We start from the raw sequence: 17,575 nt of genomic DNA, 5'->3' as shown, positions 1-17,575 counted from the left end.
GTGGATGCAAAAGCTCGCACATAAGATGTGGGGACCTGGGGACGGAGCCCCAGCTAGCCAAAGGATAGTTATCATAAATAAAATCACAAAAATTAGAGAAGCATTCTTAAATTTAAGAAATTATCAAACGGTGAAAAATTGTTTTTATACTATGAAGTAACAAATGCTTACAACTTGACAAATCTAATACGACATATATGAAATGATGAAGCAATTTGAATTGAAAAAAAAAAAAACAAAACAAAAAAAAAAAAAAAAAAAAAACTAAAATAAGATCTTACCTGATACCTTGATCATCTACATCGGAACCTGCTACACTAATCCCTACTGCGTATCCTGACTCCTGTGAAGATGAACTTTCGGCTTCTCGGCGTAAGGCATCACGCAGTCGTTCGGCAAATGTTGAGCGTCTTTCAGGAGTATTCAATTCGGTGTGATATTGCTGAGATGCACCTTCTTTCTCTACAAAAAGTCAAAGAAAAATTAGGCACATGTTTTTTCAAAGTCAAAGTTTGTTTACTTGAGTAGTGTCTCGTGGAGTTGGACACAAGCTGCGATATTTAATTGATTTTATTCCTGTCAATATTGACGAGTATGTTACTGCTCTGAGATTATTTATCAAATTGCTACTTATTCCTTGATTGTAGTCTATACCAGTATAGACTAATTCTGAATATTCAGTTGTTAATCTTGGGTGACGATAACAGTTAAACGTACGTCATTGATATGCATAAAATATTTCAAGCTGACTTTAGATACAATATATCCTGTTATAATTTTTGTTGCCTTGTGACTTGATCACAAGTTATTACAAAGAACACAATTTCAAGATTATTATACGCTGTTGAAATGGTTTTTAAACGCCACGTCTTTCCTCAAAGAGACGGATATTGGATATCAATGAGTACCACTATATGTGATTATAATAGTGTCCTCTTGGGTACATAGTTCTAAACACAAAATTTTATCTTGTACTCTCAGCTGATAACCCTGTTTAGGACATTTTCTTCGCAATATTTCCGTCCATTCTGGGACCGTATTCACGCGCAGGTCTGATATAAACCAGCCAGACTTTCCTTTTGATTACCGGTATATTAGATATACATGGTGGCCCAAAAGTAGGTATACAGTTCCGCACTGACATTTTATAAAATTTTCTTATTGTTATCCATTCAGATAGTGACTTAGTTTCTTTATTATTTGTTCTTAATCTCTTTTCACTCATACCTTAACCTTAGAGCAGACCTAAGCAAATAAACTAATTATCTTAATATACTAAAATGTCATGCTTTGCAAGAGGACTATATACCTACTTTTGGGCCACCCTGCATAATTCCGTAAAATTAAAAAGGAAAACTGACTCCAAATATTCAGTACGCACTATTGTCAATTCTACTCATTTGTATTTCCGCTAACTGATATTTCAAATTTCCGTTAAGGCATTGTACAAAAATGTGGGTTAAATATCACTTACCCTATTGAGCACTCAGAACGCTAAGAAAAATGTGCTTTTTAGATTTACCATATAAACTGTTAAGCGAAAGTGTCGGAATTCTTATAGATCGGCTATGTCCGTCCTTCCATCCATCTGTCGGTCTCTATGTCAACAGGTATCAGAGGGAAAATGGTAAGAGATATCGAAAACTGGATTTTTGCAACCGATTCAGTGCCCCAAGAACAGATTCCGGCTTCTCAGTGATCCTTCTATCCAAACCGGAAGTGGTGGAAATCAACCATTTTCGGTTTCAACATTCATCACCATAGAACGAAATCGGTAGCAGATAGCGACAAGTGATTTTTTTACAGCTTATGCGGCACCACAAGAGCACATATTATGAGCATCCACAACACAGGGGCGGATCCAGGGGAGCGATGATCGGGGCGATTGCACCCTCCCCCCAGAAGAGGAAACTCTTATTTTATATATAAATAAAATCCATCCCAGAGTCGGGAGCTCTTAAATGTGGTTCTAAGTAGCAGACTACAACCCACTGCCCCCTAGGATCCGCCCCTGCCGCAACCCTCTACCGAAACCAGAAGTGGATGAAATTTGGTAGTATTTCCGGTTTCAATACTGATTTCTATAGAGTAAAAACGATAAAAGATATCGAGAGGCAGTCTTTTGTAATTGATTCAGTGTCCTAGGAATAGGTGTCAATTTCACCGTTTACCTTCTATTCAAACTGATTATTATTATTATTATTATTATTATTATTATTATTATTAAGTATTCTGCCTTTTGTTTTTTTTTTGGGTTTGAGCCTGGAAATGTTTCTTCTACGTTCGTTTCTCGATCTTCAGCTTCCTCTTTTAACTCCCAATATTTTTCAAATCACCGATCAGTTGTGTTCTTCCTACTCCTCACTTTCCTTCCATTTTTCTTTCTATGGCGGTATGAAGAAGACAATTTCTTCGCAAGATGTCCAATCCAATTTGTCTCCTATATGTACGAAGGATACTGGCTTCTCTCTTATCCATTTTCAAATATCTTCATTTGTTATTGTCTCTGTCCGTTTTATCTTCCCCATCTTCCTCCAACACCATATTCCGAAGCTTTCTAAATATTTCTCGTCTAACTATCATAACGTACAAGTCTCTGAATCATGCAGTCCAATACTCCATACATGGCACCTGATCAACTTCTTCCTTAACCATTGTGTATTAAGAGAATAAAAGCACATTTTCTTAGTATTCTAAGTACTCAATAGGGTACGTGATATTTAATTTATATTTTTTCACAATGCTAAGAGCAAATTTTAACCCTCTTCTTGGCAGTATATCCTATAGGATACATTACGTCACAGCCTTGTCTAAATAAAACATGTAAGTAAATTGTGCAATTATGTCTTATTTTACAACTTTTTGACACGGAAATCACATTCAGTATTTTTTCTGAGCAACGAGTCTTGTTGCCAAGAAAAGGGCTAAGTAACAGCGTGTAGTGACATAAAGGTTTTTATAAAGGAAGCCCATCTCATTTGGAATGTTTGGACACAGAACTTACAAATGTTGAGTAGAATTGAAGGAGTGTATACGAAACACTTAGGGTCATTTTTTTCCTTTCTCAGGTATGGAATTATATCTAATGCAATCACGAAAACATTCCGGCTTATGTTAAACATGTGCGTGAATACGGTCCTTGCGTGGACGGAAATATTGCAAAGAAAATAATACTAAAAAAGATCATCAGCTGAGGATAAAAGGTAAAAATTCTGCACTCGTGTGTGTGTGTGTGTTTGAATTTGAATACTGGTTGCTATTAGTAACTTCATGATCTACCTATATGAACCTAGAAAATAATCTTCAACAAATAAATTATAAAATTGTTACCTTTTTCTTATTCTTGTTAACATACTTTGATCACTAAATATTTTTCTTTCCTTAATTAAAAGCTTCCTTTAGTTAATAAAACTTTAATTTTTATAGGTGTCTCATGAGCCACGCCTATTTTCCTTTTAGTTTTACGTTTCACGTGCATGCTCTTTAGGTTAAAGAAGACAAATGGTTTATGAAATTGAATCGTTATTGAAATAATTTGTGGAATTAAGATGTCGGAAGAAGTGAGAGAACCCTATCAAAGAACACAATATTGTCCATCTAAATTAACATGGTCTGGTTGATATTGAACCAGCCCATGTATCAGAGAATAGTATTCTACTACTAAGCCACCATGCTTCTTTCCCCTACTAAATTGTAGACCACGGTGGCTTAGTAATAGAGCGTTCATCTCTGGTGCGTGGGGTCACTGCTTTGATCCCATCTCTTGCCAAGTAGAGTTTGTGGTGGACAAACGTGTGCGTGGATTTTCTCAGGGTTCTCCCGTTTTCTCTTATTTCTTTCATTCCTCATCACCACCGCCTCTTTTAGCCTAGTAGACATAATTATGGGACAAGGACTGAAAGATTTCGTACCATTTTTTCATTTCGAATACTAAATTGTAAACAAAGCTATTTAAATTCGATTTGTATTAAAAATAAGAATGTTTACATAAATAAACCCAGTTTATTGCTAGATTGAACAACTATTATATATATTTATACCCTTTGCAGTAACCTATTGTCACTTTGTATGCCAATTCAACATATAAGAAACAGACAGATAAGTTTCAATTGTACAAAACTTTTCTGTAACTTTTCAGGTTTATGATTGTCCCAAGATTCTTTTTTGAAACATATCTTTTCTCAAGTGAGTATATTCAAATACTTTGCAATCCAGTGTTGTTTTTATAGAATCTAACTATATTTTTAATAATTAATGTCTTAACGAAAGATATAAATTCATAATTTTGCCCAGAAACTAACATAATTTTCCCAACTTTGAATTATACAGAAAGAATTTTCCATTTAGGGCTTATAGATCTGTGTTCTAGTTAGTAATAGATAGTATTACAAACATATGTACCTAGATATGTACCAAAAGTATATAAAATAACAGGTATCCCCAGTTCACATTTAGCGTTGTGATTGGCTCCCTGTCCGTGACGTCATGTAGAGGGGCTTACGTCCATCTTGAAACAGTATACTAACTAGCGTAATTGCCTATGCAGTATTTCATTTGTTCTCTTGAACGATACCTTGGATATCCAAGGATGTTGTAAAATAGAGGAACTGTCCATATGTATCTTCATCCTATTAATTGAATGAAGCTAAAACACAACCTAGCATTGGCACGTCTGATTGGCTACTTTCGTTTCTGCCATAGTCTGATTGGCTACTTTCGTTTCTGCCATAGTCTGATTGGCTACTTTCGTTTCTGCCATAGTCTGATTGGCTACTTTCGTTTCTGCCATAGTCTGATTGGCTACTTTCGTTTCTGCCATAGTCTGATTGGCTACTTTCGTTTCTGCCATAGTCTGATTGGCTATTCTCGTTTCCGCCATATATGTTGGCTCAAAACATTGCAATCTTCATATGTAGACATGTAGTGTGTCCGTCATTTATTTTTATTTAAGTCGTTGCTTCAGATTCGTTATTTTTATATTGTACACTGGTTACTTGCTACACGTATGAGTGTACGAATAGAAGTGAGAGGAAATTACCCATAACCTATCAGAGGTAAGAAAATCACCAATCATAGAATACGCGTGGCTGTGACTTATGGCTTCACGATTTTCTGGTATGAGCAGATCCTCTACTTTTGTAACATTCTTAGCGATACCTCCACTTGACGTCACCAACTGCTATGTATTCTGGGAAAATTGAAAGCGAAAGGCTGAATCGAGAGTTCCCTGAATAATACCTACTACCGTAAATGACAAAAAAAAGAACTATTTTTTTCACTCACAACACATTACAAACCTTCTTCTTTTTCTTCTTTCTCAAAACTAGTTCTCGCACTGTGAAATTCATCTTCGGAAGACTCGGAGTGACAACTAGTATACACAGAACTTTGTTTCACACCTGGAGCACTGAACACAAGAGGTGCTGCTCTACCCCCACCTTTCAGTAGTCCCGAACTTGAAGATCGGCGATTTTCGGTGTTGTTATTATTGGTAGTGAGTGATCGTGAAATGGAGGGAATCTTCACGGGGCCTCGGCAGGGTTGGTGCACAGGCAACTGCTCCCCCGATGAACCGAGAGTGATGAAACGACCTCTACGATCAACCGGTGGACTTGGCGGATGCAACAGGCTCTTATCAGGTGCTTTGGCTTCTTCCTGTTGTTCAGGTGGCGTTGAGCTAAAAGATTCACCAATAGGAGACAGCCTACGGGTTGCTTCTGGTTGGAGGAAACCTAACAATGCCTTGTTTAGTTCACGTAATATATTGTCTTCCTCGTACTGTCTCAATGGTAAATCACTATAGTCTTCGGCGTCCATACAGCACATACCACTGCTCTCTTCCAGTCCCTTCGCGTCACGCTGTGAGAAAAAAAAGAATATATAAGAGAAAATAAATAGCAATGCAACCGTATATGAATGAATTTTTAAATATATTCACCTATTATTGTCCATCGAACAATATAGAAAATTGAGGACGAGAGTATCGAATATTGAAATAGGTTGTCTGTAAGTACACAATAGTACAGGTGCAAAGAGTATTGCAAAATGTGTCACAATAGTTTGGGAACAGATTGCTCACATTAAAATAAGAAACAAATTCATGTGGACCTGTAGTCGGAAGTGAAGAGTTTCGAGTTATAGAGTGCCGAAAACGTGAAAAAAAAAAAAGAACTTAAATCTCCATAGTTCCAGTAGTATAGGACGATCGTAGTCGGGTCAAGGCATCACTGAGGAACTAGCATGTGAACTATTCAGATATCCACCTTTCAGAACCTCCTGTACTTGCACAACCATTTTCAGAGGTTTGTTTGGGAGTACTTGATCACTCTCAGCTACCTCTCTAAAAATTGGTGTGCAAGTACTGGAGCATTCTTAAACATATATATTTAGATAGTTCACACACCAGTTCCTCAGTGATGTCTTGACCCGACTACGATAGGTCCCGTTGTAGTGGAGCTATGAACTTTTAAAGTCCAGTTGTTTCACGTTTTCGGCATTCTTTAACTCCGAAACTATCCACTTTTGAGCACAGGTCTATATGAACTTTTTTCTTATTTTAATGTGAGGAATCTGATCCCAAAATATTGTGACTCGTTTTTGTAACACCCTGTATAAATAAATAAATAATCATAAATGAAGAAATACATGCAGTCATGAAAAACAATTGATTTAGAGATATCAACAAATGTTTACACATTGTAACCCATACCATAGCCAATAAAAGTTTTTTTTTTATTTGCGTTCATTTGCGCAAAGCCCTAGAGAGCACACCCTTCTAAATACCAAGATAAATTTTAAACTTAAGATTTATATGAAACATCTCAGGGTAATGGAATAGATTGCATTGTCTTCCTGTATTAAAATATTTTTGGATGGTTTACTGGAAGGTGAAAATCGAAAATTGTTATTTTCTGGAAAATATTTCACAAGACTTTTGTTTCTAAATACCTTATTAAAACTCCTGAAATATGTTGTTTGCATTTGTAGGAAATATCCAAAAAGAATAGCTTACTAGAGAAGGAAGGGAGATTTCTTCTAACCATTTTCATTCAAATTTAATAAACAACCCTCGAATATGGCTTGTCATTTCTCATAGTAAAATTTTAAAAAGTTTAGTTTACTTACAATGACTACTAGGTTTTTTTTTAGAAGTTTCTCGCAAATGGCTCTAATTATTTTATTTTTATTTCGTAACATATACGATGAACATGATTCAAGATTAAATTAATGAAAAGATAATTGAAAAAGTTACCTGTTCTGTCTTATTTCTATTTGATTATGAACAAAGCCATGTGTTAATTAAATCAAGCTGATTTGTTTTTGAACTACTGACGCATATACTCTTTTGCGAAATATTATGTAACTATTTTATATACTGTACAAATATTATATAACATTCTCTCTTATTTCCAAACTGCAATAAACAAAGCTACCACCACTCAGAAACCTAATTGGATAATGATGCTTTATGCTACGCTTACAGATGGAGGGACAAATTATATTCGATGAGCTTGGGTGGTGTAGATTGAGAATGTGCAGCAGAAGAGTCGTATTGCTTTCAAAACAGTGATATTTATCTTTCGTATAATTTCCTGACCAGCATTGATTATAGCGATCAATACACTTAACATAAGCGTTTTTGTTAGCACATATAGATCTCTTTTCTTTTCGTTTTAACACAGCACTCAGGGGACGAGGCGACAACCATCTTCCCAACTTCAAAGCAGAACACTTAATTTAAGGTGGATCACCACCCGGAAGTCAGTACACATTTTAGCTCATTCCCTTAACTACTGCGCAATGAAACGTTACATATTATAAATATTGTACTATAAGATAGAGTAATATTTCAGCTACAGCACAAGACACTGATTCATTTGGTTGTGTCTCCTAATATCGAAAAATGTAACAAATATAAGAAAATATTTGATTCGTTTTTCAATGAACACACAAGATGGCACTTGCTGTTAGATCTTACTAGAAGTGCTCCATTTTATGAAATGTTTATTTGTATGTGTAATATATTTTAAAGTAACAATCTTATCACGAAATAGATATATTGTTTGGTCGTTTTTCGTGTTATGTTTCACATTTTATTTAAATATTAATTTACATTTAAGGAAATAGATTTTTTGAGACGAAACTTGCGTAGAACCCATAATGCGTTGTTGTCAAATTTGTACGTTTACTGTAATAGTCACAGTAAGAAAATTCCTGGATTCTAACGTTGAAGAGGAATTACGGTGAGAGTCAAAAACTAATTTCTCCAGTAAGTATCCAAGCAGAATTCCATGATTACTCCTTTTATTATATGGCATCAGTTAACACTCGACACTATCTTGCAACGCCGCATTATTCAAGCAGTTTTTAGCATAGCACCAAGAACACTTAATGATCCACCTTAACGTGATCCAGGAGAAAGTCTATTATTCCAAGTGCATGCACATAATACTTGGTTTATTTACAAATACTACTTAATTGCAGCACATAATATTTGGTTTATTTACAAATACTACTTAATTGCAATACTGTTACGTAATTTCTATCATGTTATTTTGATTCACTATACTGTCTTAATTTGTATAGTTGTTTTACAATAAAAATATACTTCTTGCGATGAACTATTGTACGTAAGAGTACATGCTTCAGTTACTTAGCAGCAAATCAATGCTGTTTAATTGTTGTGATTTTGTTTATGATCGTTTACAAGTATGGAGAAACAGGTAATATAAGTATAATATTAACATAAAATAATCGCCCAAAATTAAGACATTACAATGAGAGACATAACAAAATGCAAGCTATGCACTAATCCTAAGATAAGTTTCTAAGTTTGAAGTTGCCTATTAAATAAATATAAAAAAGCACTGAACCACATTTAAAATCGTTTTAAAATTTTCATTTCAAGTGCTTTTGAATCTCATTCTTAGCAAATCGAAATTCCCTGACTCTTAGCGGAATTCGCTAACTATACCCGGTCTTTTCATATTCCCTGACTTTTCCCGATTTTCCAGATTTGTTACTACCTTGCAAACGTTTATTCAGAATAATTAAAAATCAACAATATTACGAATTATTAAGCTAAAAGAATGAGTCGTATTATTATTATTATTATTATTATTATTATTATTATTATTATTATTATTATTATCATTATTATTATTATTATTATTATTAGCCAAAACGTTTCAATGAATGCTATCACCTTCCTCAGTTGACGAATTTTTAAGCAAAATGCTTGTCACATCCCAAAAATTATTCATCAGATTTCAAATTGAGTGCGCTGTTTTCTTTCTTGTAATGTACTAACTGCGAATGTCTCATTTTAGTAATGCGTTATGCGGTTTAAGTGTTATGTGGTTTGAAATCTCTTTCTCCACATATTGCAAAGAAAATATCTCAGGCTTATACTATGTCAAACTTTAAAAAAAATCAAGTAAAATAAAACAAAAAAGAAGCTTTGATACAGTAGAATACTGTACCAACGGATGAGGTGGCTTTCTTGGTTCGAACACAGCTTTGTTTTTAATATCTGCAATATTGCCCACTTGATGCAAACCACGAATTTTCAGCACTTCATTGTCTTCAAGCGACTCCATTGAAGGTAACACAGCTAACATCTCTGGATGAGTTGAAAACTGGACACTTTCCTAAAAGAAAAATAAACATTTCCAATATTAACAATAGTATTGACAAATTTGGACATATTAGTTTTGAATTTTAAGTAATACAACATAGGTTAATGTGTAGGGGTAAACTAAGCCCGTATTTTCCTTTTTCGCAGAATGTCTTATACTACTAAAGTATTGCATTTTTGGGCAATTGGGCATCTTTGATGAAATAGGAATTCGTGTTTAGCCGAATTTATTATACAGAAAACTACCTATGTAGTTGAAGTGAACGTGTGCTAACAAAAGGATTTTAGGGTGAAAGGGTAAGAAACGGACTTATCTTATGTAGGGTGATTGGTGTCGTATTGCAAAGACATATACGAGGGTGGATTGGAAAGTTCGTGGCCTAACTAGGAAGGAAGCAATTATTTTATGTTTGTATACATTGCTGCGTAGCTATATCCGTTGGTAGTCACTGTGTAAAATGTCTTCCCTTAGTTTGTAGCAAAAAAAAAAAAAATACAAATGTGATTTTCCTGAAGAACCCCCACCGATTACTCGATACTCATGACACCAACACAAATTGTCTAATAATCTTCCGTGCAATTTATATCAACTTGCACAAAATGGACGAGGTTCTTTTGTAATTGAAATTAATGTAAATTTCAGAGTTTATTGGCTAAGAATATTACCTGAGATACTCCAGAACCAAGAATGTCACCGCCTACTCTACTGTGAACGAAACAAACTTGCAGGGCCCAAGGTTCTGCCCTCTCCAGGCGTCCTTCGTGACGTATGAGAACAGGGCAAAGTGGGCGTCCACATTCCAACCAATCCTCGATGGTCAACCACTCCTTTCCAGTCATTACCTAGACAAAAGAGTGGAGAAACATAAACACGAGGTACTTAGAGGACAGCACAAGCCTGTAGTCAGCCCGAGTTCTTAGAAGGAGCAATGACAGACATCAAGAAACACCACAAAACTGTTTAATTATTATTTATTGTTTATGGATTCTGTAACAGAGCTGTAGCTCGTTTAAGAAAGGATAAATTGTACTCACAAATAAAGTCAACTTTTGAAATGCCGCCATTTCTGTTCTAGTAAGTTGGCACTACTGAACGTTACGCGCTTTTCATCTGTTGTCTTTGTGGTTAGTAGTCATGGGGCGCCGAATAGCACATCATTGTCATCTGTTTTTTGTATGGATAGAAATGGAACGCTTCACGACGGATAACTATGACGGTCACTATGAGAACACACTGTTCCGTTGCGAAGCGTTCCATTCCTACCGATACAAAAAACAGATGACAATAATGCGCTATTCGTCGCTCCATGACTACTAACCATAAGGACAACAGATGAAAAGTGTATAATGTTCAGTGCTGCCAACTCACTGGAACAGAAAGGTAAATATTTCGAAAGTTACGTTCTTTATGAGACATCCTTTATTACGCTACACAAATCCAAGACGACGGAGGTTCGTCATTAAGATACAAATATTGAGGGGGAGGGGAAGGAATGGTTTAGCTCTACACTTACTTAAGCTTATTATTGTATGTAAGTAATTAACTCATTTAAGCTTATTACTTATGTAAGTAATTAACTCACAAGCTTATTGTTGTATGTAAGTACTTAACTCACTTAAGGTCATTGTTGTTTGTAAGAAATTAACTCACTTAAGGTCATTGTTTTATGTAAGAAATTAACTCACTTAAGCTTATTGTTGCATGTAAGTAATTAACTCATTTAAGCTTATTGTTGTAAGTAATTAACTCACTTAAGCTTATTGTTGTAAGTAATTAACCCACTTAAGCTTATTGTATGTAAGTAATTAACTCACTTAAGCTTATTGTTGTAAGTAATTAACTCACTTTAGCTTATTGTATGTAAGTAATTAACTCACTTAAGCTTATTGTTGTAAGTAATTAACTCACATAAGCTTATTGTTGTATGTAAGTAATTAATTTACTTAAGCTTATTGTTGTATGCAAGTAATTAATCACTTAAGCTTATTGTTGTATGTAAGTAGTTAACTCACTTAAGCTTATTGTTGTATGTAAATAATTAACTTACTTAAGCTTATTACTGTGTGTAATTAACTCACTTAAGTTTATTACTGTATGTAGGTAATTAACTCACTTAAGCTTATTATTATATGTAAGTTATTAACTCATTTAAGCTTATTGTTGTATGTAAGTAATTAACTCACTTAAGCTTATTATTGTATGTAAGTACTTAACTCACTTAAGCTTATTACTGTATGTAAGTAATAGCTTGCTTAAGTCAGGTGCTTAATACTTACATGTCTAGAAAACGAGACATTTCCTCTCGGCTCTGTTGTTTGTAGTTGGTCAAAGTAATGAAGAATGCTTCGTAATTTTGCCTTTTGAGAATTCCTACAATCAGAGAAAAAGTAAACTTAGAGAAGAATTCGAAAATATTAAAGAATTTTTACATTCTTTATATTAATATTAGCTGAAAAGCCCGTTCTTTGCACGGGGAGAAGAGGTTTATGGAAAACACTTAGTAGTAATCGCATGACTTGGCCTAACTTTGGACTTTGACCCCGACCTTTGTGACGTCATAGGTCAAAGGTCAATGACCTTAGCCCGGGGTCAATGACCTAGGGGTACCTAGGACCACCCCCTCTAAATTTTGGCAGGGGTACCATAGCCCACCCCCTAAATTTTGGCAGGGGTACATAGGACCACCCCCCTTAAATTTTGGAAATTGCCAAATCTAAAAATTGGGTGTGGTAGCCTAGGACCATAGTATGTACCTCTATCAGTATAGGGTGTCTATGTCGTTCCCTTTCATGGGTAAAAAATTGCCAAAAATTGAATTTTCGGGGGTTTTTGACCTAATTTATCTCCTTGGATGAGGTGTTTTTACCCTGTATGTCTATATGGGCGTATACAGGGGTCCATTACCTTTCATAAGACATGGGTATATTAATGCACCCCTTGAAAATTTTGGGAGGGGTACCTTGGCCCACCCCTTAAATTTTGGAAATTGCCCAATTTAAACATTGGGTATTATAGTACAGGACCCTAATATGTATCATGATAAATTTGGGTGGTCCACCTCGTTCCCTTTTAGGGGTACAAAATTGCCAAAAATATAAACGTAAGCAATACGTTATACCACGTGTTTGGTTTTCGGCCTAATTTATCTCCTTGGATGAGGTCCTATTACCTTATATAGTTATAAGGGCGTATACAGGGGGTCCATTCCCTTTCATAAGACATAGGTATATTAATGCACCCCTTGAAAATTTTGGGAGGGGTACCTTGGCCCACCCCTTAAATTTTGGAAATTGCCCAATTTAAACATTGAGTATTATAGTACAGGACCCTAATATGTATCATGATAAATTTGGGTGGTCCACCTCGTTCCCTTTTAGGGGTACAAAATTGCCAAAAATATAAACGTAAGCAATACGTTATACCACGTGTTTGGTTTTCGGCCTAATTTATCTCCTTGGATGAGGTCCTATTACCTTATATAGTTATAAGGGCGTATACAGGGGGTCCATTCCCTTTCATAAGACATAGGTATATTAATGCACCCCTTGAAAAATTTGGGAGGGGTACCTTGGCCCACCCCTTAAATTTTGGAAATTGCCAAATCTAAAAATTGGGTGTGGTAGCCTAGGACCATAGTATGTACCTCTATCAGTATTGGGGGTCTATGTCGTTCCCTTTCATGTGTAAAAAAATTGCCAAAAAATTCAAATTTCGGGGGTTTTTGACCTAATTTATCCCCTTTGATGAAGTGTTTTTACCCTATATGGTTATATGGGCGTATACAGGGGTCCATTAGCTTTCATAACATATGGGTATATTAATGCACCCCTTGAAAAATTTGGGAGGGGTACCTTGGCCCACCCCTTAAGTTTTGGAAATTGCCCAATTTAAACATTTGGTATTATAGTATAGGACGCTAATATGGATCACTATAAATTTGGGTGGTCCACCTCGTTCCCTTTTAGGGGTACAAAATTGCCAAAATATAAACGTAAGCAATACGTTATACCACGTGTTTTGTTTCGACCTAAGTTATCCCTTTGATGAGGTGTTTTTACCCTATATGGTTATATGGGCGTATACAGGGGTCCATTACCTTTCATAAGACATGGGTATATTAATGCACCCCTTTAAAAATTTGGGGGGGGGGTACCTTGGCCCACCCCTTCATTTTTAGAAATTGCCCAATTTAAACATTTGGTATTATAGTATAGGACGCTAATATGGATCACTATAAATTTGGGTGGTCCACCTCGTTCCCTTTTAGGTGTACAAAATTGCCAAATTTTAGTACAACCACGTGTTTGGTTCTTAACCTAATTTATCTCCTTGGATGAGGTCCTATTACCTTATATGGTTATATGGTCATGTATAGGTGTTCATTCCCTATCATAAGACATAGGTACATTGGTGCACCCCTTTAAATTTTTAGGAGGGGGTACCCTGGCCCACCCCTTCAATTTCAGAAATTCTCCAATTTAAGCATTTGGTATTATAGTACAGGACCTCATTATGTATCATGATAAATTTGGATGGTCCATCTCGTTCCCTTTCATGGGTACGAAATTGCCAAATTTAGGTACAACCACGTGTTTGGTTTTTGATTTAATTTATTCCCTTGGATGAGGTCCTATTACCTTATATGGTTATATGGTCATGTATAGGGGTCCATTTCCTATCATAAGACATAGGTACATTTTTGCACGCCTTTAAATTTTTTGGGAGAGGTACCTTCGCCCACCCCTTTAATTTTGGAAATTGTTCAATTTAAACATTTGGTATTACAGTATAGGACCCTAATATGGATCACTATAAATTTGGGTGGTCCACCTCGTTCCCTTTTTAGGGGTACAAAATTGCCAAAATATAAACATAAGCAATACGTTGTACCACGTGTTTGGTTTTTGACCTAATTTATCTCCTTGGATGAGGTCCTATTACCTTATATGGTTATATTGTAATGTATAGGTGTTCATTTCCTATCATAAGACATAGGTACATTGGTGCATCCCTTTCAATTTTAGGAGAGGTACGTACCTTGGCCCGCCCCCTTAAATTTTGGAATTTTTTTGATTTAAGCATTCGGTATTATAGTACAGGACCTTAATATGTATCATGATAAATTTGGATGGTCCACATCGTCCACTTTCATGGGTACGAAATTGCCAAAATATAAACGTAAGCAATACGTTGTACCACGTGTTTGACATTTTGACCCAATTTATCTCTTGGATGAGGTCCTATTACCTTATATGTTTATATGGTTATGTATAGGGGTCTATTCCCTATCATAAGACATAGGTACATTTGTGCACCCCTTTAAAATTTATTAGGGGTACCTTGGCCCATCCCTTAAATTTTAGAAATTGCTCATTTTATATATTTGGTATTATAGTACTGGACCCTAACATGTATTATGATAAATTTGGGTGGTTTACCTCGTTTCTCTTTCATGGGTACATGTTATATGGGTATGTACAGAGGTTTATTACCTTTATATGTTTATGTTCCCTTTTAAATTTGGGGAATTATCAAATAACAAAATTCGGTAAACCTTTTTCTAGGACCCATTGTAGATGTTGGTGTTCCTCTTATGGCCAAATATTCAAAATTTAAAGGTTATTGACCGGCTTTATTATTGAATAAGTACAGGATTTATTACTTTTTCATAACACACAGGTGTATTTGTGTACCAATCTTAAATTTTGGGAGGGGTACATTTCTTATTGTCATATCAATAATTGGTAATGGTTCTTAAAATTGGATAGTATCTCATTCATTGGGTAAATCATTGTGATCACGTGATCAGTTATTGACCTATGATGGAATTAGGAGTCCAGGACATTGGAACATTGAAACTTTGTAGGATAATTTGAGAATTGCGTTATTGGTTTTGGTTATTCCCGCCAAATATAAACGTAAGCAATACGATGTACCACGTGATTGACCTTGATGAGGTAGTGTACAGGGATACATAGCTAACCTTATTGATTCTTATGACTCATAGTCTTAAGGGAATACATGCTACAACACTGACAAAGTTATTGTTGATGCAATTTGATTGGTTGATCACTATCTTTCGTGCAATCTGATTGGTTGATCACTATCTTTCGTGCAATCTGATTGGTTGATGATTTTCAAATCTTTGCTGTATTCAGTTTTAAGTTTTGTTTAACATTTAAAAATCTTGGTTTCGTTCAACATTTTGCACTCACTGATAAATATGATCAAAACCGTTTATTTGTTAATCGAATAGTTAAAAACCGGATAAAGTTTGACGGTTAACCGTGAAACGTAAATTTTTTTTAGTTTGAAATTTTTTTGCTTGAAATTTTTTGTTTGAAAATTTTTTCGTTTCCAAATTTTTTTGTTTCAAAATTTTGTTTGAGATTTTTTCGTTTGAAATTTTTGTTTGAAATTTGTTTCAAAATTTTTCGTTTGAAAATTTTTGTTCGAAAATTTTGTTGCAAAATTTTTGTTTTGAAATTTTTCGTTTCCAAATTTTTTTTGTTTAAAATTTTTTGTTTCAAAATTTTTTTTGTTTGAAATTTTTTTCGTTTGAAAATTTTGTTTCCAAATTTTTTCGTTTCAAAAATTTTGTTTGAAAGATTTTTGTTTGACATTTTTAAAAGTTTGTGCACTCATTAGTAAAGAACCGGAACTGTTTAGAACTAAAACCTTTGACAACATTGTGGTGCAATAGTACACGTCAGAACCTGGGGTTGTACTTGAAATGAAAAAAACACAAATCATTGAAATGGATCATTTTATTACACTCCACATACATCCATACCAGATAGTGGTTCTGGATATTGTCGATACAATGTATTTTGAACTTCTTGCACTAGTTTGTCTTTAGCATATAATTTTAATTCCAATTGAAGTCTTTTAAGGTCTATTGCGATATCAATTGGTGGAAACTCAATGTCCATTTGATCACAAATAAACTGTTTATCAATACAGTTATGCACCCACGAACGATGTTGACAACCATCACAATATCTAGATACATGTTGTACAATATGCATAACACATTTTTCAAAATAGTACTTTTTCAGGAATATACTTGTTTTGTTGCACACTTCCACTGCATGTTTAACACACTGAAATACGCTGATGAATTTGTTCCATTCTGTTTCCGTTAGATACACCATGTTGCGAGGGACATGGAATGTACTCTTTTTACGTAACAGCACCATCTTCTCTTCGAGGACTGTACGCATCACCACTTCATGATTTGAGCCTAATGATTTGACTATGGTCACATTTAGCTCATCATGAAAATAATCGTTCATTTGGTCGATTCGTGAACATAATATTTGCCATTCTTCACAGGTCAGTTGTACACCAAATTGTTCTGCTTTGCCCAATCGAATTACTGGTTGAAATGTTCTAGCACTGATACCAATCATCACATGTTTTGTTTGAAATATATTTATTGGATAATAGCTTGCGAAGATGAACTCTTTATCGTTAGAAGTACACATCTTTCCTCCTGAAAAGCACTTGCTCAAATGATTTCACGGTATTGGTTGATTTATAGAACTACGGCTCACGTCATTGGAAAGGAATGTGCTGACATTTGAATTCATGATTTCATCACAGTTACTGACGTCATGCTGACCAACCAAATTCATACAACTATGTCTGACGTGCTGACGTTTGAATTCATGATTTCATCACAATGGCTGACGAATCCGGCTGTGTACTAAATTCAAGTTGATGACTTCGACCCAAGAATCCTTTGTAACATAAAGATACAGATCCAGTATTTAAGAAACGCAGCAGTTCTTCTTGTTTTGATGCTTCCATGGGAAAATATCTTGCTGGTAAAATTATATTCTTATCATTTTCAAGCTTCACTGCGACTCTTAATCCAAACTTTGTAGGGATTTTTTGGCTAGCTAAGATTCTATAAGGTACATTCTGTTGTAAAT

At 35.0% G+C, this 17,575-nt stretch overlaps 1 protein-coding gene across 4 annotated transcripts in view; it reads right to left on the bottom strand.

The window, feature by feature from the left end:
• The window catches only part of LOC145693670 (uncharacterized), a 288,303-nt gene that overhangs the window by 33,994 nt on the left and 236,734 nt on the right, over positions 1–17,575 (bottom strand). For all 4 annotated transcript variants that reach the window (XM_081769905.1, XM_081769906.1, XM_081769907.1 and 1 more), the window contains exons 5-9: positions 11,915–12,008; positions 10,304–10,480; positions 9,483–9,650; positions 5,298–5,859; positions 282–462 (exon numbers count right to left, since the gene is read on the bottom strand). In XM_081769905.1, coding sequence (XP_081626031.1) covers positions 282–462; positions 5,298–5,859; positions 9,483–9,650; positions 10,304–10,480; positions 11,915–12,008 — 1,182 coding nt within the window. The remainder of the gene's footprint in view (positions 1–281; positions 463–5,297; positions 5,860–9,482; positions 9,651–10,303; positions 10,481–11,914; positions 12,009–17,575) is intronic.

This window comes from Thermobia domestica, chromosome 8 (assembly GCF_964235325.1).
Source record: "Thermobia domestica chromosome 8, izTheDome1.hap1.1, whole genome shotgun sequence".
Lineage (NCBI taxonomy): Eukaryota > Metazoa > Arthropoda > Insecta > Zygentoma > Lepismatidae > Thermobia > Thermobia domestica.
The sequence above is the reverse complement of the archived record's forward strand: the minus strand, read 5'-3'. Positions and strand labels throughout refer to the sequence as shown.